The following is a 27,373-nucleotide window of genomic DNA, read 5'->3' as shown; positions in this document are numbered from 1 at the left end:
TTTGATCACATAGTGTACGTACATCCATTTTTATAATATGTATACATTCAGCGATTTGTGACGATAATGTGTGTGATATAGAAGGACATCTACATGGATTGGTACCTACTCATTTGCACCAGCTACAGGTGTTGGAGTTTCAGCAAAATATCTTTGTACTCTGCAACAATTTGATATTATACAGGTATACTGGCGATGACTTTATCGATATCTTAAGATGGAGAGTTCTCCAGTGCTGAAAAATATGGCACGGACTGTAATGTTGCAAGAACAGAGATAATGTATTCTTGGAACCGGATATAAGGTACTTGAACGTCAGTGATTGTCTTTGCTTTATCGTAAAGCAGATAACAACTAATTCCTCTGTAATTTGTGGATATATATATTGCCAGTAAAGCCGTGCCCGGGGAGAGATAAACATGTATTCCATCGTACTTCTGCCGATCGTTGCCGCCTTCGGCACGCGGATTGTGGCTGTCCCTCGTCACCCCATCATTCAAGAGGTACGCTGATCAATGACGCCGGAAGCAAAGCTGCAATTTAATATGAATAAAATCTTCTCGGTTTTCGAGACAAGGCAATTCGAATAAAATTCTCTAGGTTTCGATGGCGGAGACAGCCAATGAAAGCTCGAAAATTTTATTCGAATTGGCGCGGGTTAAAAACCGACAGGATTTCATTCAGACATGCCGCCGCGAAAGACTCCGAGAATACAGTTTAACTTCTCGGTAAATATTGAATCTATACAAGACAGAGCAGTAGCTAAGATAATTACTTTGCTCTTGCTTTCTAAGTCCACAGAACAATAATAAACCTGTTTCTCGACATTCCGCAGCTTTTATCGAATCGTTCTTTGTTAAGATCAGGCATTGCTAATTGACGGTTTCGTCTATATTTTGGACGTAAAAATTTTCCGATTTCACGACTTGTCCACAGTAGGAATTGTCATTATGGTTCAACTGTCCACAACGTTTTTACACAGTCCTTGATTCCGGAAGGCGTTTGATACAGTTTCGTAACGTCGTTTCCTGATCACCCCCATGTAAACCCAAGTATGTGATTACTTTACAAATGAGTTAATGTCTTAAATATTTGACTCTGTTGGGGAATAGTTACCGTTTACTAGACAGTTCGTCAGTAGGTCGGACTAAACCTCAAACCTCTTCACGTGTCGCCTGTAGTCACACACTTAATGAAGACCTGTCTGCCCTAAGGGATCTGATCCAGAATCGCATCTTATTGCAGTTATTGCTGAAGTTAGTGCTCATGTAGGCGCATGTGTGTGTAAGAGAGAGAGAGAGAGAGAGAGAGACAGACAGACAGACAGACAGACAGAGTAAATTGTTGGTGTAGTATTTTCCGTTTGTCGCAATGGTTAATGGAGAATCTGTTGCAGGGAGACGACGTAATAGTGAATATAGACAACGGAGCCCTGAGGGGCGTGGTGGCCACATCATTGAACGGCGTTCTCTACAACAAGTTCCTGGGAATACCGTACGCCACACCGCCTCTGGGAGATCTCCGATTCCGTGTGAGTACCACACATGATTGTTCTAAACGCTGTAGTAAGCTAATTACTTTTAAATACATTGTGGGAGTGACCAGTGATCAATGTGTTACAAATACTTACTATGTAAAACAGTCTTGATCACAATTTATTTATTACAGTGGCCAGATTCGACCACTACTGTGGTCCAATGAGTAAGAACCTGCTTCTGGTGGTAAATCACTACTCAAGTGATTTACCGCCAGAAGGAGGTTCTTACTCATTGGTCTGAAGATGACCACAGTAGTGGTCGAAACCGATCACCGTAATAAATAAACTGTGACCAAGACTGTTTTTGATAGTAAACAGTTGCAGTAAACATTTAAATAGCTTTAGACTTACTCTCGATTTTGGACCGCAGCAGTTCTTAGGCATATAAATACACATTACAGGCACTCTCCATCACTTTATTTAGCTAATTATTTAAACCGTCCTTTTTGTTACCTGTTTAAATCTCATGTGAAATACACGGAGGCTTGTACTGTCTTACGACGATCCTATTCTAGAAAGAGAACAACTATGAATTGTACAGAGTCTGAGCTTAAGCAATATGCAACTTGTCCGCATTCCGCCTCGTGTCTTGCACTGTTTTGCGGAGCTCCTTGGACTATCAGGTAGATGTACAAGTGAAATGTCTCACGGGAAACTCTTTGGTTGCAGTGTACAAGCAAATGCTTTTTCGCGAGTGTTTCTTTCTGCCACAGTTGAACTTTGAGTCATGTGCCCACGTAGATATGGATATCCAAGCCTTCTATTGGCATCCATGTTCATAGTAAACACTAAACCTACCTCACATTCGGTAACAACTAAGTCAAACTTTTCCCACACCATTATTAATTTGTTCTGTAATGTGACCTAAATTTTGATAGTTAGTTTGGACTTCGATGTTGATCAACGACCTTCACTCCATATCTGTTTACTCTGCAACAGAAATTTTTCTTCTGATATAGATGGTTAAAAACAAACAATAATGGTATAGTCAAAACGTCCTTTGTTTTCCCCTCAACCACGTGCTCATGTAAGATTACAGTCAGCAGGACATACCTTGATCGCGGTCCCGTTTTAACTGTACGACTAGCCACAAATAGTTCGCACATTCTCGATGTTCCTAGTAATAGCACCTATTATGAGACCTTCAACGTTTTCAGATAATTAGCCACACAGATGACTGCCGATAAATGTAGCTACGCAACCAGCAATGGCCAGGGATCGACTATCACCAAATTCTCAGGGAAAAGTTTTTTTGTACTCAGAGGTTATTGATTGTATACTTAATTAATGCTCAGAGTTGTTATACATTATACAAACTGAACAAACCTTTGCATGCCATGGGCGATTTCATATAGGGCATCTTCATAAATTATGCACTCCGTATTTCACTTACTGTTTCCATGGGACTAAACAACCATTCTCACGATCATTCATTTCCTTCTGATACTCAAGACTTGGTTTTCCGTTGCTCTTGCGAAGGTTAACTGCTTTCACTACATAAAGTAGAAAGGAAGGAAGATAAGGGTTTAGCTTCCCGACAATATCGAGGTCATTAGAGATGGAGCACAGGCTCGAATTGTTCCAAGGATGGAGAAAGAAATCTGCTATGCCCTTTCAAAGGTACCATCGCGGCAGCATTTTCCTTGAGTGATTTAGGGAAATCTCGGAAAACCTAAATTTGGATGGTCGGATCTACTTCCTCCCGAAAGCAAGTTCAGTATGCGTCACCTCGCTCGGTACACATAAGAGTCAGATCCCTGTTTACATGGGCTTGCTGTAAGAAAACTGCTGTAAATAGCTTGCAAGTAATACTTGTTAAGTTTGAGTTATTGATTTTGAAGACGAACGTTCGGTTTCAAATAGTTGTACAAGAAATTTTTTGAAGCTATATCAATACAGCGCACGTTATTACGTAGAATCCTCATAACAAAGACAAAATGTTTTTCTTTACGTTGAGTTCCCTGGTGTTTCAGTAATTTGAGGTTGTTACTTTTTACAAACAGAGTAACAACTAACTTTAATGTGAGGTACGTTGTTACATTTGATTTAATCAACCGTTATACAAATACACAGTGCGGCCTATTAAGTAGTAACAAATTTTACGCTTCCATCGTATTTATTAAATTGCTTTTTTTCTACCTGCATATAGTACCTGACTACACAATTAGAAAATAATGTTTTTGCTCAATAAATTAACATCTTATTTTCAAAAGCCTTTTTCCTGGTGAGTTCCAGTTATTTCTGGTAGTCTTCAGTTTTTTCAAGTGTGAAAGACTTGTTACTTGTTCGTTTCTGCTGAATGAGGGACAGTTATCTTCTGACTGTTGCACAATAATCAGGCTTTCGAGGATACTGGACAAAACAGTATAAACCATTTATTTCCCCTTATGGAACATCTTGCTCTCGCTGGCTTCATGAAATGATGCAATCTTTTTTAGGTCTGAGGATTCCCATGGTCTTTTTTTTTTTATTACGAGTAATATATTTTAGAAGAAGTTGAAGCAGTGTTTCCTATAGACATATAGTTATTACTATTCTGCTTTGAAGCACATCATTTTGCACATTCAGTCGGTTTTGTACTTCTTAACACAGTCATCATCATATACACTATAAGGCAAAAAAGAGGATGCACCACGAAAGAATCATTCGAATGGGACGGAAATCGGTAGATGTGATGTACAGACAAATAAATGATTACAGTGAATTCCACTGACACCGAACCACTGCGATATGCAACTTCAGTGGTGTCAAGTGAAAGCTCATTGGAGGGGAGGGTGAAGCCTGATGAAAGCTGGTCCTGCCTCGGTGCCAGTGACGGCCGTGTATTGGTTAGAAGGATACCAGCTAAACACCTGCAACCAACCTGTCTTTGTGCTAGACACACTGGACCTACACCTGGAGTTATGGTTTGGGGTGTGATTTAGAATGACAGCAGGAATACTCTCGTTGTTGTCCCACGCACCCTGACTGCAAATTTGTGCGTCAGTCTGGCGATTCGACCTGTTGTGCTGCCATTAATGAACAGCATTCCAGGTGGTGTTTCCCAACTGGATAACTCTCGCTCACATACCGCTGTTGTAACCCAACAAGCTCTACAGAGTGTCGACAAGTTGCCTTGCCCTGCTCGATCACCAGATCTGTCTCCAATCGAGCACATCATCAGACGACTACTGTTATCCACAACCAGCATTAACCGCCCCTGTATTGGCCAACCAAGTACAACAGACATGGAGCTCCATCCCATAAACTGACATCCGACACTTGTACAACACAATGCTTGCACGTTTGCATTCAGCATTCTGACGGTTACACCGGTTCTCTCGCACTTACATTAACTTGTGTTCTTGAAATGTTAATCACTTAAACACGCTACATAGACAAATGTGTTCCCGAATTTTCAATACTCTACATTAATTATTTTTTGGTGATGCGGTTTTTTTTGGTCACTGTATTACAACGCAATGCAGACAAACAGTACTACAGTTACCCCGAAAATGCCAAAAACAGCACAAGATCTGCAGTCAGAAATCACGTGCTTACAAGAGCCTTGTTATAGAGAAGGGCAACTAATATGTCTACCAACACATTTTACCATAATAACAGACATCAATGATTGTAAGATTGCTATAGTAATTTTAAATAGAATTTATAACGCAAAAAGATAAGACAGTTACGCAGCCAACTTTTAGTTACCACGGAGATAACCTATGGGAACGTTCCATGGGCGATTGCATCCATGTACAGCCATCAAATACAACCTTACGCAAATAACATCAGAGATCAAGCAGTGTATCCCAAGGGCAAACAATTAGTGATAAGTGCTAATATTAATTCAAGGTCTCCCCTCGGGAACTCAGACTGAACGGATGACAGGGGAGCCTGCCAGAGTGGCCGAGCGGTTCTAGACGCTACAGTCTGGAACCGCGCGACCGCTACGGTCGCAGGTTCGCATCCTGCCTCGGGCATGGATGTGTATGATGTCCTTAGGTTAGTTAGCTTTAAGTAGTTCTAAGTTCTAGGGGACTGATGACCTCAGATGTTAAGTCCCATAGTGCTTAGAGCCAACCATTTTGATGACAGGGGACGAATAACTACTCACCTAATACAAGGAACACAATTACATGTAATGAACACAGACTACGATGCTACGAGCAGTAATATCGGCTTTGCGCTACCAAATACTGCAGCAATGGCTTACGTAACAAATTAGACCGTACGCGACAATATAAACAGTAGTGAACACAATATTATGAAAATTCATACTAACACACACTCAGAACAGAAGTACCAAAAACACACACCACTACACTTATTGTTCCACAAAGCAGACTGGAACAAATTAACAGAAATTATCGGACAACACGGTCTAGAAACCATCAATGGAGAGATCGATTACAGAGCACACAGACTAAAGCACGTAATACAACAGGCATGAACCACATCAATATCGACGGCAAGGAACACAAAACTATCACCAATATTATGGATCAACGAACTCACAAGACTCAGATAAGATGCCAGAGCGAAACAAAATTATACCAAACAGCAATACTAGGTAGAGACAAACGCGTAAGACTTGAGGCATATAGGCATGCACAAGACTTATGCAGACAGATCCTGTACAACACTCGAAAACAACACTGGGAACGATTTATAACTCCACAAACAGAGCAAAATACTTTAGGAGGAACCATACAATATACTGACACAGAAAATAAAAACCCTACTAGCTCTGGAAACGCTAAGGCAGGATGACGGCACGGTGACGTGGGGATGTAGGAATACAGCGGTGTTTCTGCTGTACAAACTGTTCCCTGACGACGTCATCTATACAGATACACAATATCATGCAACTCAACTCTAAGAGAAGACCTATACACACCATACAACACTGCCACTGTTACCTGCCCTTTTGCGCAAGAAGAGGTTACGCTTGCAATCTCAGAGCCCCCCCCCCCCCCCCCAAAAAAAAAAAAAAAGTAACCTGGACCAGATGGTATCCATTCGGATACACTGAAAAAAAGACTGATCACCCCCTTCCTAACAAAGTTACTGAACTATGCCTTAAGGCTGGCCAGGTTACCTACAGTATGGAAAACCTCCAAAGCAGTCATTATTAAGAAATCAGTAGACAGAAATCCTTCAGATCCTAAGACATACAATCGTATATTGTTAATAAACACCCTCGCAAATATTCAGGAAAAGCTAATGTGTAAGCATTTGCAAGCCCACAGAGCTCTTAGGGGCACGAGCCAACAATTTCGCTCCAGAACAGGCAAATCCATAGGCAATGCCGTCAACCACGCTCTACATGTAGTTATTACTGCAAGACAGAAATACGCCACGCCAATAATGATTGATATTCCAAGAAAATTCCATAACCTTTGGTGGCCCACAATGTTTCAAAGGTTAAGATATCTGGAGGTACCGTAGTCCCTGTACAGCAGTTTCCTAGATTACTGTAAAGACCGAGTAGACGAATAGCAGATGGACAGCCGTAAAGTAATTAAAAGAATTACCAAAGGCTGTTCAAGGGTCGATGTGCGGTCCCATCTTCTGGGATAACAATCGAACCAGTCCTACAACTTCTAGAAGGGGATGACAGATCAGACGAAATTATCGCCCACGCAAATGACCTTTTAGAATAGAAAAACAGTACAATACTACAAATAATACATAACGGTGTCGCAAAACAAACTCGGGATAGTAAACAACAACAAAAACATATACATTACTGACAGAATCACTCCAAAGAAATCCTTCAGTTAAAATAGGGGACACAAACGTCTAACAAGCACATGTTAACGCTATCCTTTGGTACACATAAATGAGGAACTGAGTTTCAACGAACACTTAAGCCTAATGACAGACAAAGGAGAAAGAATACTACATGAACTGGTGAGGCTAAATTCAAAACAATACAGGCTACAAATGTTCAAATGTGTGTGAAATCGTATGGGACTTAACTGCTAAGGTCATCAGTACTAAGCTTACACACTACTTAACCTATATTATGCTAAGGACAAACACACACACCCATGCCCGAGGGAGGACTCGAACCTCCGCCGGGACTAGCCTCACAGTCCGTGACTGCAGCGCCTCAGACCGCTAGGCTAATCCCGCGCGGCTACAATACAGGCTAGCTCTACCACTCATATAGCATACCTCTGTGCTCTCTACGAATCAGTACTCAGCTTCACAGCTGGTCACCAACAAAGCATCAGTCGGACGTGGGCAGAGAAATTGGAATGAAGTGTACTACTGCTTGAATATGTATATGATTAGCATGAAACCAAGAGTAATTAGAAACTGCATTTTCTGTATGAGTAAAGATGAAGCTGCGACTTTCTCCTTTAGGAATCACATTTGAATGTTGATGGTTTTGAGAAGATCGTGTTATGCCTTGTGTAAAAGTGAGACCCGCTGCACCCACGGGCGGCAGTCTGCTTTCCGCAATCGTGCGGCGCGGACGTCTGTTTACGTCCCCACCGCGGTGCTTAGCTCATACTCGGTTGTTTATTTCGTGTTAGCCTTCGCTAGTGCTTGCGCTTTCTAACTAGAATGGCTCATTCGTATCGGCAATCTACTATCAAGATCAGCTTAAATAATGACTTTGCACGACCGAAGGCAATTGAAATAGAACGATTTATTAGTGAAGAAATTAAAATTGAACCACAAGATATGATTGGCATCTGCTTCTCTATCACAAGCAGTGTGGTCTACGTCGAACTGATCAACGACACGGTGTGTGACAAGATCGTACGCGACCATAAAGATAGACTTAAATTTAAACAGACGGCCATGTCGGAACAGTAGCTATTGATCATGCGGGACTTGGACTGAGAACTGTAAGAGTATTTGAACTACCATTTGAGGTTCCGGCTGAAATGCTGGTTAACGCGCTACACACCTACGGACGGGTACTTAGTCAAATAGCAGAAAAATGAACATCCTTTACCACGTACCCGGTACTTAATCGTGTGTGAAATATACGCATCGAGCTATCAAAACATGTGCCGTCTTATCTCACAATTGGAGGCTGCAGAGCGATACTCATTTACGACGGTCAGCCGGAAACTTGCTCAGGTTGTGGTCAGGAAGGCCACGTTCGCTCAGCGTGTCTCCAACGAAGAACTGCACAGATACCGACAGGTGAACCTGTAGCAACACCTGCGGCGACATCTCTCCTTCTCACATATGCAAATGATGTTTTCCGGAACGACGACCCACCGAACAATGTCAGCGCCCAACAGCTGGAGAGCGCCAGTCGAAAAGCCGACGACGGCGGATGACGATACGAGCATGGTGACGGCGGCGACGCCCCCCACCGAGCAGCACCGACCGATACCACCAGTACAGAGATCGGATGAGCAAATGGTCATCGACAGTCGAATAGTGCCAACTGCTGCCTTCGGTACCGACTACAGTGGTGACAGAGACCCTCACCCACATTCTGATACGGAAAAGCACACCCGTAAGCAGCGATCTCCGAAACGGCACAAGAAACGACGTCTAACCACGTAGGACGACTCCTTAATACGTATGCATGACAATGATCAAGAAACGACCGAGGAAAATTGCCACCTTACAGAGGGCTCCGAGACTACTCATCCAGAACACCACCGTCTCGATAGCAGCATACGTAAAGAGCGACCTGAAAAACTTAACAACGCACGGCAATCTGCAGTCCACTGTCACTCCCAAGCATTAGAAGAGGAGCAACAGAGAGACGGGGCTGGCGAGCCGCGGCCCATGGAAAAATTGTCCCATGGAGATTGGGCGGATGATTGTGAAGGGCACCCACCGACAGTCGCAACTGGCGACACGGCGGGGGCGGCGACCCTATAAAGTTCCACTCATAACGAACGACGACGGACAGGACGGGGTCACGTAACGTGCCAGTACAACAGCAGGCGGCGTAAGCTCCCATGGGCGATATACATGGGACGGAACGAACACAAGCATATCGGCTTGCTTCTATCACTGTCAATAATATACGGTCGCCGATTAAGATGTCCTTACTCAACAACATGCTGCAAGCAGCGGACATCGACGTCGTCCTCCTACAAGAAGTATAAGCTGATGAACTTCCTGTCATGTACGGGTACGTATCCTACCTATCACATGCCTCCGACACTGGCAGCGGCATGGCAATACTTCTTAAAGAAAGCATCACGGCATAAGATGTACTGTACCTAAGGTCGGCACGGGGATTAGCAATGACAGTACTTGACGTACGACTCATCAACATCTACGCACCTTCCGGTACAGGCAGGAGGCGAGAGCGTTCCCGTTTCTTCGCAGACGAAATTGCCCCGCTCTTCCAAGGACGACTCGACCGATTAATCCTAGGTGGCGATTTTAATTGTGTACTTGCACCGAAAGAATAATTTCCTCGATGTACCCCGTGCCCAGAATAAGGATTGTTGGTGCAAAGTATGCATCTGGTTGACATCTGGGAGCATGTCCATGGCTTCCGTCCTGGATACTCCCATACAACAAGTCATTCCGCTATTCGTCTCGACCGAATTTATGTCACACGCATTTTTAACGCTGACGTCCTGGAAGCAGAGCTGTGGCCTACAGCCTATACCGACCACACAGCATTAATATGTACAATCTCCCTCCGGCGACAGCAAGTGTGGCGTAGCCGCGGTCCTTTCTGCGAGACCCAGCTTGTCGGGACGTCATTGAAGATGTTTGTAGATCTTGCGAACGACGCTTCGGTCGTATCCCACGACCCTAACTTGGTGGATGGGTTGCGACAAACCGGCCTTCTCCGGGGCGGAAAGAGGCGGTACAACGAGCAAAGGCCAAAATTATAACCATCATGCGACGTCACCTCGAAAGTACGGTGGTCAGGGCGCAGACACTACATCGGGTTGTAGGAGAACGCCCATCGATATACCACATCATTAACAAAAACAAAAGACGACGAAGAGCCCTAGTACAAGCTGTGGACACGGATGATGGTAGACACCTAACATCGCAACAAGACGTAGGCACTGCCTTTGTATAACATTACGCTCAACTTTACACCGCAGTGGATACCGATACGGCGGTCAGTAACGAAGTTACGCATATGATTTTCGGCACCATTGATCCAGAGGAAGAAGCGCAACTGATGGTGGCGATTACAGAGGAGGAAGTGATGGAGCGGTGAACAAATCTCCAGGCCCAAATGGCTCCCTCTGGAATTCTACAGGACCCTTAGCTATGTGATCGCACCACTATGACTACTATCTGCCGCGAATTAATGTCTCCTGACGTGCCCTTACCGCCGGCTTTTGTGGAGGGGTTGATTATCCCGATACACAAACCCTCTGGTGGTACACGGATACGTGACTGCCGGCCACTGACGCCCCTTAACTGCGACTTTAAAATATTCACCAGATTATTAGCAGCAAGCGTCCGAAGAATATTGCGGCAAATACTCTCACTTGATCAAACTTCGCTCGGCGGACATAACATCCAGACGGCGCTTGTTGAATATCACGATTTGATCGCCCTACCAAAGACGTGCCACCTTCTTGCAGCACTAGCGTCAATAGATTTTGATCAACCCTTTGATAGAGTTAGCCATAAATATCTTGAAGAAGTCCTGCGGCTACTCCGCAAAGTGCTCGTCAATGGACGTACGACAAAATCTCTAGTCGTAGCGATATCAGTCAGACAAGGATGTCCGTTATCAACGACATTATATGCACTGGCTGTCGATCCGTTTCTTTGCGGCCTACGACACCGCTTGGCAGGACTGACTTTGCGAAGATATACTTTTACGTGCAAGTCATATGCGGGTGACCTGGTGCTGATAGTACGGAATGAAAACGATATGACTGTGGCTTTATATTGGGTACGCAAATGTGGAACTGCCACTGGCAGCCTTATAAATATGGACAAGTCTGTAGCGATGAATATTGGTGTTGGACTAACGGAAGAATGTGTAGCACCCTTACGGCTCATGGATACCTAGAAATGCCTAGGTACTGTTTTTACCGACGACATACGTCGCACAGCAGCGTACATCTATAAGAGACTACTACAGTCAGTCCGGACGGGCGTTAGAGGGAACATCACACTGGCGTTAGATGTGATCCAGCGGGTCATGTATGTTTACACCTAGCCGGCCGTAGTTGCCGAGCGGTTCTAGGCGCTACAGTCTGGAACCGCGCGACTGCTACGGTCGCAGGTTCGAATCCTGTCTCGGGCATGGATGTGTGTGATGTCCTTAGGTTAGATAGGTTTAAGTAGCTCTAAGTTCTAGCGGACTGATGACCTCAGAAGTTAAGTCCCATAGGGCTCAGAGCCATTTTTTGTTTACACCTTCCTGGTGTCACAAATTCCGCATTTCGCTCAAGTACTCCGAATGCCGGTGACGACAGCACGACGATTACTGGCGGTGTTCGGTTCCTTTGTGAGTGCAGGTCTACTGTTTAAAGTAAGATACGACGCCCTTACCCTCCCTCTTAGTAGGATGGACTTGGTCTTGTGCATGTTCGTGATCGGGCGGTGGCACTATATATCAGCACAATGTTAAAACTGTGGAGTAGACGTCAGACTTGTCGGACAGGAATCGTAATAGATGAACTAGCACCAGTGTCTCGCCGGCCGCGGTGGTCTCGCGGTTAAGGCGCTCAGTCCGGAACCGCGCGACTGCTACGGTCGCAGGTTCGAATCCTGCCTCGGGCATGGATGTGTGTGATGTCCTTAGGTTAGTTAGGTTTCAGTAGTTCTAAGTTCTAGGTGACTGATGACCACAGAAGTTAAGTCCCATAGTGCTCAGAGCCATTTGAACCATTTGAACCAGTGTCTCGAATGGCGCCAGTGACGGTCCAGCACATCTCCCAGTCACTCCAGCATATACGCACTTTTTTTATAGAGTACAGCTACGTTCAGGCAGCTCTGCAGGGAACCAGACCTGCAACGGCGCGTGACATATATCGGATACTGACGACCGGACGACACAGCCATCCTATTGAGAGGAAGCATCCACATATCAATTGGCAAGCAGTAAGGCGATCGATACACCACGTTTCCTTAGACACAGCGACACGTGAAACTTGGTGCCTAACAATAAATGGTAAAAATGTCACCCGATCCAGACTCCATGCGATTCATATGAACGATTCACCATTGTGCCCTGTGTGCCAGACTCTGGTCAACGATGAACACCGCCTCATATGCGGCCCCTCGGCAGAAGTCTGGCGTTTGGCGACACGAATGATCTTTCTTTCTCCGAATGGGATAAAACAACATTGAACGAGGGATTATATTCTTCCAGGACGGGACTTACCACCCATGCACCAAAACGAATGCAGTAACGTGGTTTCGAGGCCAGACGGTGCTCTATTTGTTCAGAGCAGGCCCAAAGAATGTAATGGACTTCTGGAGTTTTCTACTGAAACGACATCTAAAGATCGTGAACAATCCGAAATGCCGACAGTATTTCTCTAACTTCCTATGGAGTGCGTTTCAAAAGCCCCCGTATAGCTGGAACGTCCAGGGTAGGAGAAGTTAAATTATAGATGCGAAGAAAGCATGAACGGAGGATAAGAATCGGTGGATACGTTGTACTTATGAGAAGACATACGCGGATGACGGAACAGCGGGGGGCATTGGAAATACGATTCTCCATTGCGATGTGTTTTTTTCTTCCTTATGTAATGCGAGAATAATTTTCAGTTTACTAGCTTCAAGCAATACAGAAATATTATTTGTGGTATGACAAGGCAGTGGTTGATACCGAAATTTCCTTTCTCTTAAATGTTAAATGCGAACTAGGATTTTCTTTAATTTGTGATAGATATTCATTGGAAAACATAGTTACAGAAGTATTTCTTTTTAACGTAATTTTATTGTGTTTTTTTTCTGACGTATGTTTACCTTTCAAAGCTTACTCGGGCACGGATGTATGTGTTGTCCATAGCGTAAGTTAGTTTAAGTTAGATTAAGTAGTGTGTAAGCTTAGGGAGCGATGACCTCAGGAGTTTGGTCCCATAAGACCTTACCACAAATTTCCAAATTTCCCCATGGTATGGTCGCAGCGAATCATCAGCATTAGTGCAGCCGGAATGTATGGGCCGACATAATTGGTGACCGTATTTTGGGACCAGTTTTTCCTTCCACGGCGCCTAACAGCCCGTAACTATCGGTATTTCTTGCGGGTGACTTTGCCTCCCCTCTGCAAGAAGTACCAATGATGATTCGAAGCGTGATGTGACTGATACATGATGGTGTTACAGCCCACTTCGCCACTAACGTCCGGACGCATCTCAATCGTATCTTCCCTGGTCAATGGATCATACAACGGGATTCAATTGCATAGCCTGCTCGTTCATCGGATCTCAACACGTGCGATTTGGGGCCATATCAAAATTATCGTGTATGCAGAGCCCATTATAGATGTGGAGACACTGGAGCACCGTATTCATGCTGCCTTTGACACTCTTTGGATGCAGCCTGGAAGATACGAACGTGCGAGACACAACATGCTACAGCGCGTGCACATGCGTTGAGGGCACATGAAAACCATTTTCAACACATACTGTAACTGTGGCTGCGTGGTACAACGCGCATTAGATCGCAGTCTCTGTAACAATATATGCGCCAAATCATATCTAGGGCAAACAAGACGAACTGTGCAGGAACGCATTGTGGAACACCAACGGCATACTCGCCTTCTCCAACCCACCAAGTCCGCAACTGCCGAACATTGTATCTCCACAGACCACTCCATGAATTACAACGACACAAAAATTTTGGCCCATACATCAAACTTTTGGAGCTCGATTATGAATGAATCTGTGGAAATGAGACTGTCTGACAACCAGACTCTGGTCAATCGAGATAGCGGTTATCAGCTAAACTCTGCTTGGAATCCTGTTATAGAGAAACTTCGTAGTCGACGTAGTTATCTGCATAAAGATGAAAATCAACCTGATATCGCTACGCCAAGGCCGGCCGAAGTGGCCGTGCGGTTAAAGGCGCTGCAGTCTGGAACCGCAAAACCGCTACGGTCGCCGGTTCGAATCCTGCCTCGGGCATAGATGTTTGTGATGTCCTTCGGTTAGTTATGTTTAACTAGTTCTAAGTTCTAGGGGACTAATGACCTCAGCAGTTGAGTCTCATAGTGCTCAGAGCCATTTGAGCTACGCCAAGCTTTCACCGTGGAGGGCGCGAGGCGCAGCGCAAGGAGTTGTTATGAAGGCGCACGCTGAGCAGCGCATGCGCAATGTCACCTCGGTATGGCTTTAAATACCAGAGCTCAATGCGTACTCGCCAGTAATACTACAGTGGCACTCGCCTGAAGATGGCCAGAAGACTCTGTGCTGAAATATCGTGGCAGGACGTTACTGACATCCGGCAGTTCTCCCGTGGTTTTATGGAACAATCAGTACGCCGGTAAAGCTTTAAACATCACAATGTTGTTGTTGTTGATGCAGCTCTCCATGCTACTCTATCCCGTGCAAGCTTCTTCATCTCCCACTACCTACTGCAGCCTACATCCTTCTGAATCTGTTTAGTGTATTCATCTCTTGGTCTCCCTGTACGATTTTTACCCTCCACGCTGCCCTCCAATACTAAATTCGTGATCCCTCGATGTCTTAGAACATTCTTCTGCAGCACCACATTTCGAAAGCTTCTATTCTCTTCTTGTCTAAACTATTTATCGTCCACGTTTCACTTCCATACATGGCTACACTCCATACAAATACTTTCAGAAACTACTTCCTGACATTTAAATCTATACTCGATGTTAACAAACGTCACAATATCTGATTGAATAAATGGTCTCTAGCATGGAAACCATGCGTTTCCGGACATAAGTTCATTAGGCCTTTTTTGTTCCTTATCCTCCCATCGATCAATCGCTAGAGTTTGTATACGGTGGAAAACTCACCCTGTATATGCACACCAGACCAATATTAGTCACCCACAGGAGACATCAGTCTGAAGCCGTATAACATCGCCTCATCGCTTGATTATGGCATTAACTGGATGCAGGAGAAACAAGTTTCTTTAGATATGCCATATCCAGCTGATCCAAAGTACATTGGGGTGACAAAAGTTTGGGGTAGCGATATGCACATACACAGGTGGCTGAAGTGTCGCGTACACAAGGTTTAAAAGGGCAGTGTGTTGGCGGAGCTCTCATTTGTACTCAGGTGATTCACATGAAAAGGTCTGCAATGTTATTATTACCGCACGACGGGAAATAACAGACTCTGAATGCGGAGTGGTACCTGGGGCTAAACACATGGGACAGTCCATTTCGGAAGTCGTTAGAAAATTCAATCCACAGTGTCAAGAGTGTGCCGATAATATTGCATTTCAGGCATTACCTCTCACCGCGGACAACACAGTGCCCGGTGACCTTCACTTAACGATCGAAAGCAAGAACATTTGCGTAGAGTTGCCAGTGATAATAGAAAAGCAACACTGCGTGAAATAACTACAGAAATCAATGTAGTACATACGACAAACGTATCCGTTAGGATAGTGCGGCGAAATTTGGCGCCAATGGGCTATGACGACCACCGCAAGTGTCTTTGCTAACATTACGGCATCGCCTGCAGCGCCTGTCCTGGGCTCGTGACCACATCGGCTGGGCACCAGACGACTGGAAAACCGTGGGCTGGCCAGATGAGTTCCGATTTCAGTTGGTAAGGGCTGACGGTAGGTTTCGAGTATGGCACAGACCCCCACGAAGTCATGGACCCAAGTAACAATCAGGCATAGCGGTGTGGGCTATGTTTAAATGGAATGGACTAGGTCATCTGGCCCAAGTGAACTGATCATTGAGTGGAAATAATTATGTAGCCACTTAAGGACATCATGTTTCCAAAACACGATGGAATTTTTTGGATGACAGTCTGCCGTGTCACTGGGCCACAGTTGTTCGCGATTGATTTGCAGATCTTTCTGGACAATTCGAACGAATGATTCGGCCAACACGAATCTCATTGAACATTTATGAGACATAATCGAGGGATCAGTTCGTGCACAAAATCCAGCACCAGCAACACCTTCACAATTATGGACGGCTGTAGGGGCAATATGTCTCCCTATTTCTGCAGGGGACTTCCAACGACATTTTTAGTCCATGCCAAGTTGAGAGGCTGCACTACGCCAGACAATAGGAGGTCCGACACGATATCAAAGATATTCCATAAGATTTGTCATCTCATTGTAAATGTTTCGTTTCCAAAAATAAATCGTACAATGATCCGTGAGCATGTGTGGTTGGGGCGACTGGTAATACGCAAGCCACTTGAGCGTCTGTTGGCGTTCCCAGGCCCCACAGCCGGCAGCCTCCTGGTCCGAGGTTCGAGACGCGCTGTCCTTCGCGGATGCTTGCGCTCAGCCCCTCTTTTTCGGCCTGATACCTATCACTACCGGCTCCGAAGACTGTCTCTACCTCAACGTCTACGCGCCGGCTGCAGAGAGTGGTCCTTACCCCGTCATGGTCTACATCCACGGTGGAGCATTCAAGGGTGGTAGTTCTTCGAGTTCAACTCCACACAGCTTCGTGGAGAAGGGCGTTGTGCTAGTCACAATCGCCTACCGTCTCGGAGCCCTTGGTAAGTAAATCACATCATTTTCGCTTTTTTTGAGATTCCATTTAGCGTGAGGTCTTAGATGAGAAAATTTGAAAGAAATCTAGATTTTCGAACCAAGGGCAAACACCTAGCGAAATTAAGGCAACGTGGAATAGTTCCATGCCGATATAGATCCAAGCGCACTACACACATCAAAAAAAGTTTTGCATCACACCTGTTCCCAGAACTCCTGAAGATAGACGTTGACTGCGGATATTGTATCACAGACACAGTCCCTTTGGCTGTTCAGAGAAGTCACTAAACCCACCCAAAGATGTAAACAACCATGCATGAGCAGCCCTATTAGATGGAGGGCCGCCCAAGGGCTATTACTGCAGTAGATGCAGTGGAAGCATAGTTTAATAATAGCTAATACTTGGATTAATAATCATAGAAGAAGGTCTCAGATAGATTATATAATGGTAAGACAGAGCTTCAGGAACCAGGTTTTAAATTGTAAGACATTTCCAGGGGCAGATGTGGACTCTGACCACAAGCTATTGGTTATGAAATGTAGATTAAAAGTGAAGAAACTGCAAAAAGGTGATAATTTGAGAAGACGGGACTTGGATGAACTGAAAGAACCAGAGGTTGTAGAGAGCTTCAGAGAGAGCATTAGGGAATGATTGAAAAGAATGGGGGAAAGAAATACAGTAGAAGAAGAATGGGTAGCTTCGAGAAATGAAATAGTGAAGGTAGCAGAGGATCGAGTAGGTAAAAAGACGAGGGCTAATAGAAATCCTTGGGTAACAGAGGAGATATTGAATTTAACTGATGAAAGGTGAAAATATAAAAATGCAGTAATGAAGCAGGCAAAAAGGAATACAAACATCTCAAAAATGAGATCGACAGGAAGTGCAAAATGGCTAAGCAGGGATGGCTAGAGGACAAATATAAGGATGTAGAGGCATTTATCATTACGGCTATGATAGATACACCCTACAGGAAAATTAAGGAGACCTTTGGAGATAAGAGAACTACTGTATGAATATCAAGAGCTCATGTGGAAAACCGGTTCTAAGCAAAGAAGGGAAAGCAGAAAGGCGGAAGGAGTATATAAAGGGTCCATACAAGGGCAATGTACTTGAGGCTAATTTCATGGAAATGGGACGTAGATGAAGATGAAATGGGAGATATGATACTGCGTGAAGAATGAAGAATTTCACAGAGCACTGAAAGACCTAAGTAGAAACAAGGCCCCAGGAGCAGACAACATTCCATTAGAACTACTGACAGCCTTGGAAGAGCCAGGCCTAGCAAAATTCGACCAGCTAGTGAGCAAGATGTATGACACAGGCGAAATACCCTCAGACTTCAAGAAAAATATAATAATTCCAATCCCAAAGAAAGCAGGTATTGACAGATGTGAAAATTACCGAACTATCAGTTTAATAAGCCACGGCTGCAAAATACTAACATGAATTCCTTACAGAGGAATGGAAAAACTGGTAGAAGCCGACCTCGGGGAAGATCAGTTTGGATTCCATAGAAATGTTGGAACACGTGAGGCAATACTGACCCTACGATTTATCTTAGAAAATAGATTAAGGAAAGGCAAACCTACATTTATAGCATTTTTAGACTTAGAGAAAGCTTTTGACAATGTTAACTGAATACTCTCTTTCAAATTCTGAAAAAGCAGTGGTTGGGAAGGGAGTGAGACAGGGTTGTAGCCTACCCCCAATGTTATTCAATCTGTATATTGAGCAAACAGTAAAGGAAACAAAAGAAAAATTCGGAGTAGGAATTAAAATCTACAGAGAAGAAATAAAAAATTTGAGGTTCGCCGATGACATTGCAAAGGACCTGGAAGAGCTGCTGAACGGAATGGACAGGGTCTTGAAAGGAGTATATAAGACGAACATCAACAAAAGCAAAACGAGGATAATGGAATGTAGTCGAATTCTATCGGGTGATGCTGCGGGAATTAGATTAGGAAATGAGACACTTAAAGTAGTAAATGAATTTTGCTATTTGGGGAGCAAAATAACTGATGATGGTCGAAGTAGAGAGTATATGAAATGTAGACCGGCGATGGCAAGGAAAGCATTTCTGAAGAAGAGAAATTTGTTAACATCGAGTATAGATTTAAGTGTCAGAAAGTCGTTTCTGAAAGTATTTGTATGGAGTATAGCCATGTATGGATGTGAAACTTGGACGATAAATAGTTTAGAGAAGAAGAGAATAGAAGCTTTCGAAATGCTGAAGATTAGATGGGTAGATCACATAACTAATGAGGAGGTATTGAACAGAATTGGAGAGAAGAGAAATTTGTGGCACAACTTGACTAGAAGAAGGGATCGGTTGGTAGGGAATATTCTGAGGCATCAAGGGATCACCAGTTTAGTATTGGAGGGCAGCGTGGAGGGTAAAAATGGTAGAGGGAGACAAAGAGATGAATTCACTAAACAGATTCAGAAGGATTTAGGTTGCAGTAGGTTCTGGGAGATGAAGAAGCTTGCTCAGGATAGAGAAGCATGGAGAGCTGCATCAAACCAGTCTCTGGACTGAAGACCACAACAACAAAAGAAGATTGTATAAATGGAATAGATTTGGAGACAAGAGAAGGTTTTAGATTGATTAAGTAATGCTTAGACAGAGCTTTAGGAACCAGATTTTAAATCATAAGGCATTTCCAGCAAGAGATGTAGACCCTGACCAAAATTTGTTGCTTATGTACTGTAGATTAAAACTGAAGAAACTGGAAAAGGGTACGAAATTAAGGAGATGGGACTTGGATAAGTTGAAAGAATCAGAGGTTGTTGAGAGCTTGAGAGGGAGCATCAGGGAACACTAGACTAGAGCAGGGGAATGGAATACAATAGAAGACGAATGGATAGCTTTAGGAGATAAAATAGTGAAGTTAGAAGAGGATCAAATAGGTAGAAAGGCAAGGCCCAATGGGAATACTTGTATAGGACAAAACATATTGAATTTAACTGATGAAAGGAGAAAATACAAAAATGCAGCATCTGAAGCAGGAGAAAGCGAAAAAAAACGTTCAGGAAATGAGATTGACAAGAAGTGCAAAACTGCTAAGCAGGAGTGGCTATAGGACGAATTTGAGGATTTACAAACATATTTCACTAGGGGAAAGATAGATACCGCCTACAGGAAAATTTAAGAGGCCTTTGTGAAAAAGAGATGCACCTGTATGTATATCAAGACCTCAGATGGTAAACCAGCCCTAAGCAAAGAAGGACAAGATGAAAGGTGGAAGGGGTGTATAGAGAGTTTATACAAAGGAGATGAACTTGAAAGCAATATTATAGAAAGGGAAGCGGACGTAGATGAAGATGAGATGGGAGATATGACACTACGAGAAGAATTTCACAAAGCTCTGAAAGATCTAAGTCGAAACAATGCCCCAACAGTAGACGGCATTCCGTCAGAACTACTGATAGCTTTGGGAGAGCCAGCCATGACAAAACTCTTCAATCAAGTGTGCAAGATGTATGAGACAGGCGAAATACCCTCAGACTTCAAGAAGAATGTGATAATTCCAATTCCAAAAGAAAAAAGCTGCTGTCAGGTGTGAAAATTATCGCACTAACATTTAAGTAAGTCATAGTTGCAAAATACTAACCCTAATTCTTAACAGCAAAATGAAAAAACTGATAGAAGCAGACGTCGGGGGTGATCTTTGGATTTCGAGGAAATGTAGGAACACGCGAACCAGTAATGAGACTACGACTTACCTTAGAAGTTAGATTAAGCAAAGACATTTGTAGCGCTTGTAGACTTAGGGAAAGCTTTTGACAATGTTGACTGGAATACACTTTTTCAAATTCTGAAGCTAGCAGGGGTAAAATACAGGGAGCGAAAGGGTATTTACAGCTTGTACAGAAACGAGACGGCAGTAATAAGAGTCGAGGGGTATGAAATGGAAGCAGTGGTTGTGAAAAGAGTGAGACGAAGTCGTCGCCTATCCCCAATGTTATTCAATCTGTACATTGAGCAAGCTGTACAGGAAACCAAGAAAAATGTGGAGTACGAATTAAAGTTCATGGAGAAGAAATAAAAACTTTGAGGTTTGCTGACGACATTGTAATTCTGTCTGACGCAACTAGGGACTTGGAAGAGCTGTTGTACAGAATAGACAGTGTTTTAAAAAGAGGATATAAGATGAACATCAAGAAAAGTGAAAAAAGGATAATGGAATGTAGTCGAATGCTGAGGGAATCAGATTAGTAAACGAGCCACTTAAAGTAGTAGATGGGGTTTGCTATTTGGGCATCAAGAAACTGATCATGACCGAAGTAGAAAGAATATAAAATATAAACTGGCAATGGCAAGAAAAGCATATCTAAAGAAGAGAAATTTGCTAACATCAAATATAAATTTAAGTGTTCGGAAGTGTTTCCAGAAGGTATTTTTCTGGATTGTAGCCATGTACGGAAGTGAAACGTGAACGTTAAACAGTTTAGATAAAAAAAGAATAGAAGCTTTCGAAATGTGGTGCTACAGAAGAGTGCTGAGGATTAGATGGGTCGATCACCTAATGAGGAAATACTGAATATAATTGGGGAGACTTGACCAAAAGACGGAATCGGTTGATAGGACACATTCCGAGGCATCAAGGGACCATCAATTTAGTATTTGAGGGAAGTGTGTGTGTGTGTGGGGGGGGGGGGGCAAAAATCGTAGAGGGAGACCAAGAGATCTATACAGCAGGCAGATTCAGGAAGATGTAGGTTGCAGTAGTTATTTAGAGATGAACAGGCTTGCACAGGACAGAGTAGCATAGAGAGCTGCATCAAACCAATATTCCGGCTGAAGACCACAACAACAACGACACAACAAAATTCAAGTATTTATTTTACATAGTCGTAAGTATAATTAAGTATCTGACATTAGAGTAAACTAAGTTCGGATCACTTGGCTTGTCGCCGGCCGTTCTTGACATTATCGGGAGATTATAAATTGTTAAGTTTTATTAATCTCGTCGTTGGTTCTCATACGTTCACAACCCTGTTCCCCTACTTTCATAAAATTTCGAAGATATACATACATAAATAAATATGAATTGTGTTTGTTTCATATATTTGTATATTTGTATTGTCTTTGGTATTTAGTACTTCTCTTTCGTATGATATCCAGCAAAACAGTCTCCAAGATGCACCGCAAATTTTACACAAGACTTGCACATTAAGTTTGTTGTTCTCCTTTTTTGTTTTTGGAACATACGAGGCAGTTCCTTCGTTTTCGTTTATTCGTTTCTGAAATAAGTATTGGCTGGTACGCGATGTCGTGACAACCCCCAAGTTTTGCTCAGAAGCAGGTACATGGTCTTTTATCCACGAATCAGACACTTTCAATAAAAAATCGTGAAATCGGAGACACTTGTGGTCTGTATTAAAATAGTGCCATGTACGAAATGCATTGAATAATGCACAATTAAAGAGGGACATGTAAACCTTTTTTGACCATTTTATAGTTTTTCTGTATACAGGGTAATAACTCAAATATTGGTCTGCCCGATCCACTCCTTTCATGTATTTGTTGTAGTCTGATACACTTTCGGGTTTTTTAATTGCACAGTTGGTTTTACTACATTTTCTTTGAGTGTCACTCCAAGTGGCATTATGTACTGTAGCGATCATTCGTATCGTTTTAGTTTTCGAAGCTCTACATACCTGTGCGAGTACTTCACCTTTCCGTTAATGACAAGCTTCAAACATATTGACTTTTACGCACTTTAATTTTTCCGGAAATCCTATATTTTGCCATATCGTTCCACAAACTCGAATTTTCTTTTCAAGTAACTTCTCTGCAAGTTCTACATTGTTATAATAATTATCCATGTAGAGGTGACGCCACTTTCCATAAGAAGGTGTCAATAGTTTTATCACTATTATTGCTAAAGGCTGTCCAGCACCGCTACATATCTTGAATGAGGAAATGTATCCCGTGCTCGACATCACACAGAATCCGAATGAGTATGCCATATTTCGTAATTTTCGACGGAATGTAAACTTTAAAATTTAACCGCCCACTCCACAGTATCATTCCTTCATCAGTTGAGATGTTTTGACTTGGATTAAAGGTTTCTTTAAACTATTTGGAAAAATAATCAATTACGAATTGCACTTTGAAAAGCCTGTCGGCATTATCCGGTTTACTGTTGTTGTCGGAAAAACGTAAAAATGATAATATTTGTCTGAATCGGTTGCAGGACGTCGTTTCGCGAACGGACTCGTTGACCAATAATCATCGATCCTTGCTTCCATAAGGATAGCAAGCCCAAACCATTTTCTAAGTTAGGGTCCCGTAACGTCGACAAATTTGGCATTTTTATCCACTTTTTTCTATTGCAATTTTGACTGTAGTACTTGTTGGTTTCGTTGCAAATATATATTCAAATAGATCGTTCCCAATATACAATTCTACGATATCCTCGACGCTCTGTGTATCTTTGGGAAATACGTGTGAACCTGGAGATCCTTCAGCTTTATTATTGGTCCCCCGTAAATCAAAGTGCACTGTCGTCTTCTTCTGATTCATCCGAATCAGTTGGCAACCGTAGCGTTCGCCGAATTCTTCTTGGCCGTTTTTCACTATCTTCCGACGATTCTGCTTCACCTTCATATTTTTTATATTCAATGTCTTCTTCCCACTCGGCCAAGTCGTCCGAAACGTCAGACAAGACGTCCGCGCATTCATCGTAAATAATCGTATCGTCTCTTTCGTCTGCCACGATGAAAGGGCACGTACTTGTTGTCGTGTGTAACTTACTGTTACATAAACAAAACACCAACAGAATGTAAAAGATACTAAAGTGTTGTCGCCGGCCACTGTGCGATACTATGCACACGACACCATCGTAGTGTCGCCGGCCGTTGACCGCTGTTTCACACACGACATCACTGTGGTGTCGCCGGACAGCATTGTGTTAAAAATTTTTAAAGTTAGGAACAAATGGTCAACCCCAGTGAAAATAACAGGAAAAATCCTTTGGAAAGAATGAGCTAATATTTAATTTTAATGATTTCTTTTAAATTAATCAAAATCAAGTTATCTCGTGACAACATAAATTTAGTAAATGAATACTGATGCCAAACAATACCATCATACACCACCGTGATTGGTTCTGGTGGCTGTAGTACACTGTGGTGCAAATAGTTTTAATGTGTATTACAAGAAGTAGTTATCACCTTCATTATTCTGAATCTGGGCAGTAAAATTACGAGATTCGGAGGCAGAATGGGGGCTGTGAGTACATAGAGAAGAAGTAGGAATGTTGAGCAAGGGACAGTGTGTCAGCTGCGGATTATCTGAGTGGAATTCACGTATAATTTCACTCAGAAATCTTAGTACAAGTTACAGAGACAGACGCTACAACGCTGCAGCATTGAACTTTGTTCAGTTCGGTTCGAAAGCACATGTTTCGGACATAGCAAAATTTTCGTGCAGTAGCAATGAACTTTAGCGATTTACTATGAATCGAAGGAACTCTGATTCTTTCTTTTCAGTTGGTAATTGTCTTCAGCTTTAGAGTGTGGATATCAGAGGATTTATTTGGCAAAACACTATAGCGTAAATCTGGAAGGTAAACTCACACTAATGCTATCTTCGGCTGGGCTATATACTCATGTACGCGCTCTGTGCAATGTTACTAACCAGATGGAACATCACTCACAATCTCGTGTGTCGCCTATGGTTACTGATCGCCCACCTCCTATATGTTATCAGTCATTGGTGTTGAAAGCAGAAACTTTGAACTTGAGTTTAACTAGAGCGCAAGTGGAACTTCCCTCCTTTAGACAACCAAGAGCCAAACAATTTAGCGGCCATACATTGTAGCAGCAGCCTTGGTGTTGAAAGAAGACATTTATCATTTGTTATGTTTCACACTGTAATGTGTATATCTGATTTTTGTTGTGTAGCTAAATTTTCTAGCTTGTTTTACACCTTACCTTCTATGTCAGATAATAATATTAACAGTAATAACATCTTTCATCTATCTAAGGGCAGTAGTATAATTTACTCGAATACCCTAGTAGATACATTTGTTTCTAAAAGTTCACATTTCACTTTGTACTCTAGGGAACGGCTTTAGGAAATTGATATTGATGACGCCGGCCGGTGTGGCCGAGTGGTTCTAGGCGCTTCAGTCTGGAACCGCGCGACCGCTACGGTCGCAGGTTCTAGTCCTGCCTCGGGCATGGATGTGTGTGATGTCCTTAGGTTAGTTAGGTTTAATTAGTTCTACGTTCTAGGAGACTGATGACCTCAGGTGTTGAGTCCCATAGTGCTCAGAACCATTTGAACCATTTTTTTTATATTGATGACTCTGAGTACAGTAAATAATAAAACTTAAAGAGTCATCCTCAAAATACGGATTACAGAACCGCTATGATTAGTATCCTGTTGAGTTCTGTCTGTTATGATGGATAGTGTTTTTTCTTGTTTCAGAGCAGAAAAATCAGACACTGGAAGTTAAGTGACTTTGTATGTCGAGTAAACAAGGCAGTTGACATCTGACAGTTTGTGTGTGTGGAAAATTTACATCTTGTCGGCATGTGTCAGGTTTCCTGAGCCTGTTGAACGACGACATCCCGGGCAATGCGGGTTTCAAGGACCAGGTGTTGGCGCTACAGTGGGTGCAGAGGAACATCGCAGCCTTCGGCGGAGATCCTAGCACCGTTGTCATATTTGGGGAAAGTGCGGGTGGCGGCTCCACGTCACATCTCTTCCTCTCGCCGGCCACCAAGGGTGAGTACTTCCTGAGCTATCAGGCCTATAAGCCAGATGTAATCAATCAAGAGCTGGAGTACTCCGAAACAAGATACGAAAAGAAAATATATCACTTCATTTGACGGAATTTATATCATTCTCTCTTTGTTTTTGTTAGTTCCTATTAGTTTCCATCATTATTCACGTATCTTTCTGTCGATATTAGCTTTTCTTCTCTTTTACTTCCATAGTTATATGTTGATAAGCTTCAGTTCATGTTCTGATACACTCCTGTCTTTGTTTTATAACGGTGTTTCTATGCAGTGCGTCTTCTTCTCTTTAACCTCATCTTTGAATCTCCAACCACTTCTTTACTCTATTTAGGTTTGTATTTGAGCTCTCAAACGAGTAACGTTGATCAGGCTATCGGTGTTCATGTGGAGTACTTAACTTAGCTAGAGTACCCTGATTGCTGTTTTGCTTCCCGAAGTTGTTAAGCAATTCGTCCTTAATTACAGAGTTCATTTTTTTAATTCTTCTTAGTTTACGGGTAGCCTTAAGCTATTCTATTAGATATGTTTGACTGGAATACTCTCTTTCAAATTCTGACGGTGGCAGGGATAAAACACAGGGTGCGAAAGGCTATTTACAATTTATACAGAAATCAGATGGCAGTTATAAGAGTCGAGGGGCATGAAAAAGAGGCAGTGGTTGAGGAGGGAGTGAGACAGGGTTGTAGCCTACCCCCGATGTTATTCAATATGTATATTGAGCAAGCAGTAAAGGAAACAAAAGAAAAGTTCGGAGTAGGTATTAAAATCCATGGAGAAGAAATAAAAACTTTGAGGTTCGCCGATGACATTGTAATTCTGTCAGAGACAGCAAAGGACTTGGAAGAGCAGTTGAACGGAATGGGAAGTGTTTCGAAAGGAGTGATTAAGATGAACATCAACAAAAGCAAAACGAGGATAATGGAATGTAGTCGAATTAAGTCTGGTGATGCTGAGGGAATCAGATTAGGAAATGAGACACTTAAAGTAGTAAAGGAGTTTTGCTATTTGGGGAGCAAAATAACTGATGATGGTCGAAGTAGAGAAGATATGAAATGTAGACTGGCAATGGCAAGGAAAGCGTTTCTGAAGAAGAGAAATTTGTTAACATCGAGATTGATTTAAGTGTCAGGAAGTCGTTTCTGAGAGTTAAAAATGGTTCAAATGGCTCTGAGCACTATGGGAATTAACATCTGAGGTCATCAGCCCCTAGAACTTAGAACTACTTAAACCTAAGTAACCTAAGGACATCACACACATCCATGCCCGAGTCAGGATTCGAACCTGCGACCGTAGCGGTCACGCGGTTCCGCATGGCCACACCGGCCAGCTTTCTGAGAGTATTTGTATGGAGTGTAGCTATGTATGGAAGTGAAACATGGACGATAAATAGTTTAGACAAGAAGAGAATAGAATCTTTTGAAATGTGATGCTACAGAAGAATGCTGAAGATTAGATGGGTAGATCACATAACTAATGATGAGGTATTGAATAGAATTGGGGAGAAGAGG

At 42.9% G+C, this 27,373-nt stretch overlaps 1 protein-coding gene across 1 annotated transcript in view; it reads left to right on the top strand.

Moving 5' to 3' along the window:
* Positions 1-1,378: 1,378 nt before the first annotated feature.
* The window catches only part of LOC124805653 (juvenile hormone esterase-like), a 65,409-nt gene continuing 39,414 nt past the window's right edge, over positions 1,379-27,373 (top strand). Inside the window, exons 1-3 of the mRNA XM_047266220.1 lie at positions 1,379-1,531; positions 16,833-17,118; positions 25,666-25,851. Of these exons, the coding sequence (XP_047122176.1) occupies positions 1,379-1,531; positions 16,833-17,118; positions 25,666-25,851 (625 nt within the window). The remainder of the gene's footprint in view (positions 1,532-16,832; positions 17,119-25,665; positions 25,852-27,373) is intronic.

This window comes from Schistocerca piceifrons, chromosome 7, assembly GCF_021461385.2.
Source record: "Schistocerca piceifrons isolate TAMUIC-IGC-003096 chromosome 7, iqSchPice1.1, whole genome shotgun sequence".
Classification (NCBI taxonomy): Eukaryota; Metazoa; Arthropoda; class Insecta; order Orthoptera; family Acrididae; genus Schistocerca; species Schistocerca piceifrons.
This window is presented reverse-complemented; position numbering and strand designations above follow the sequence as displayed.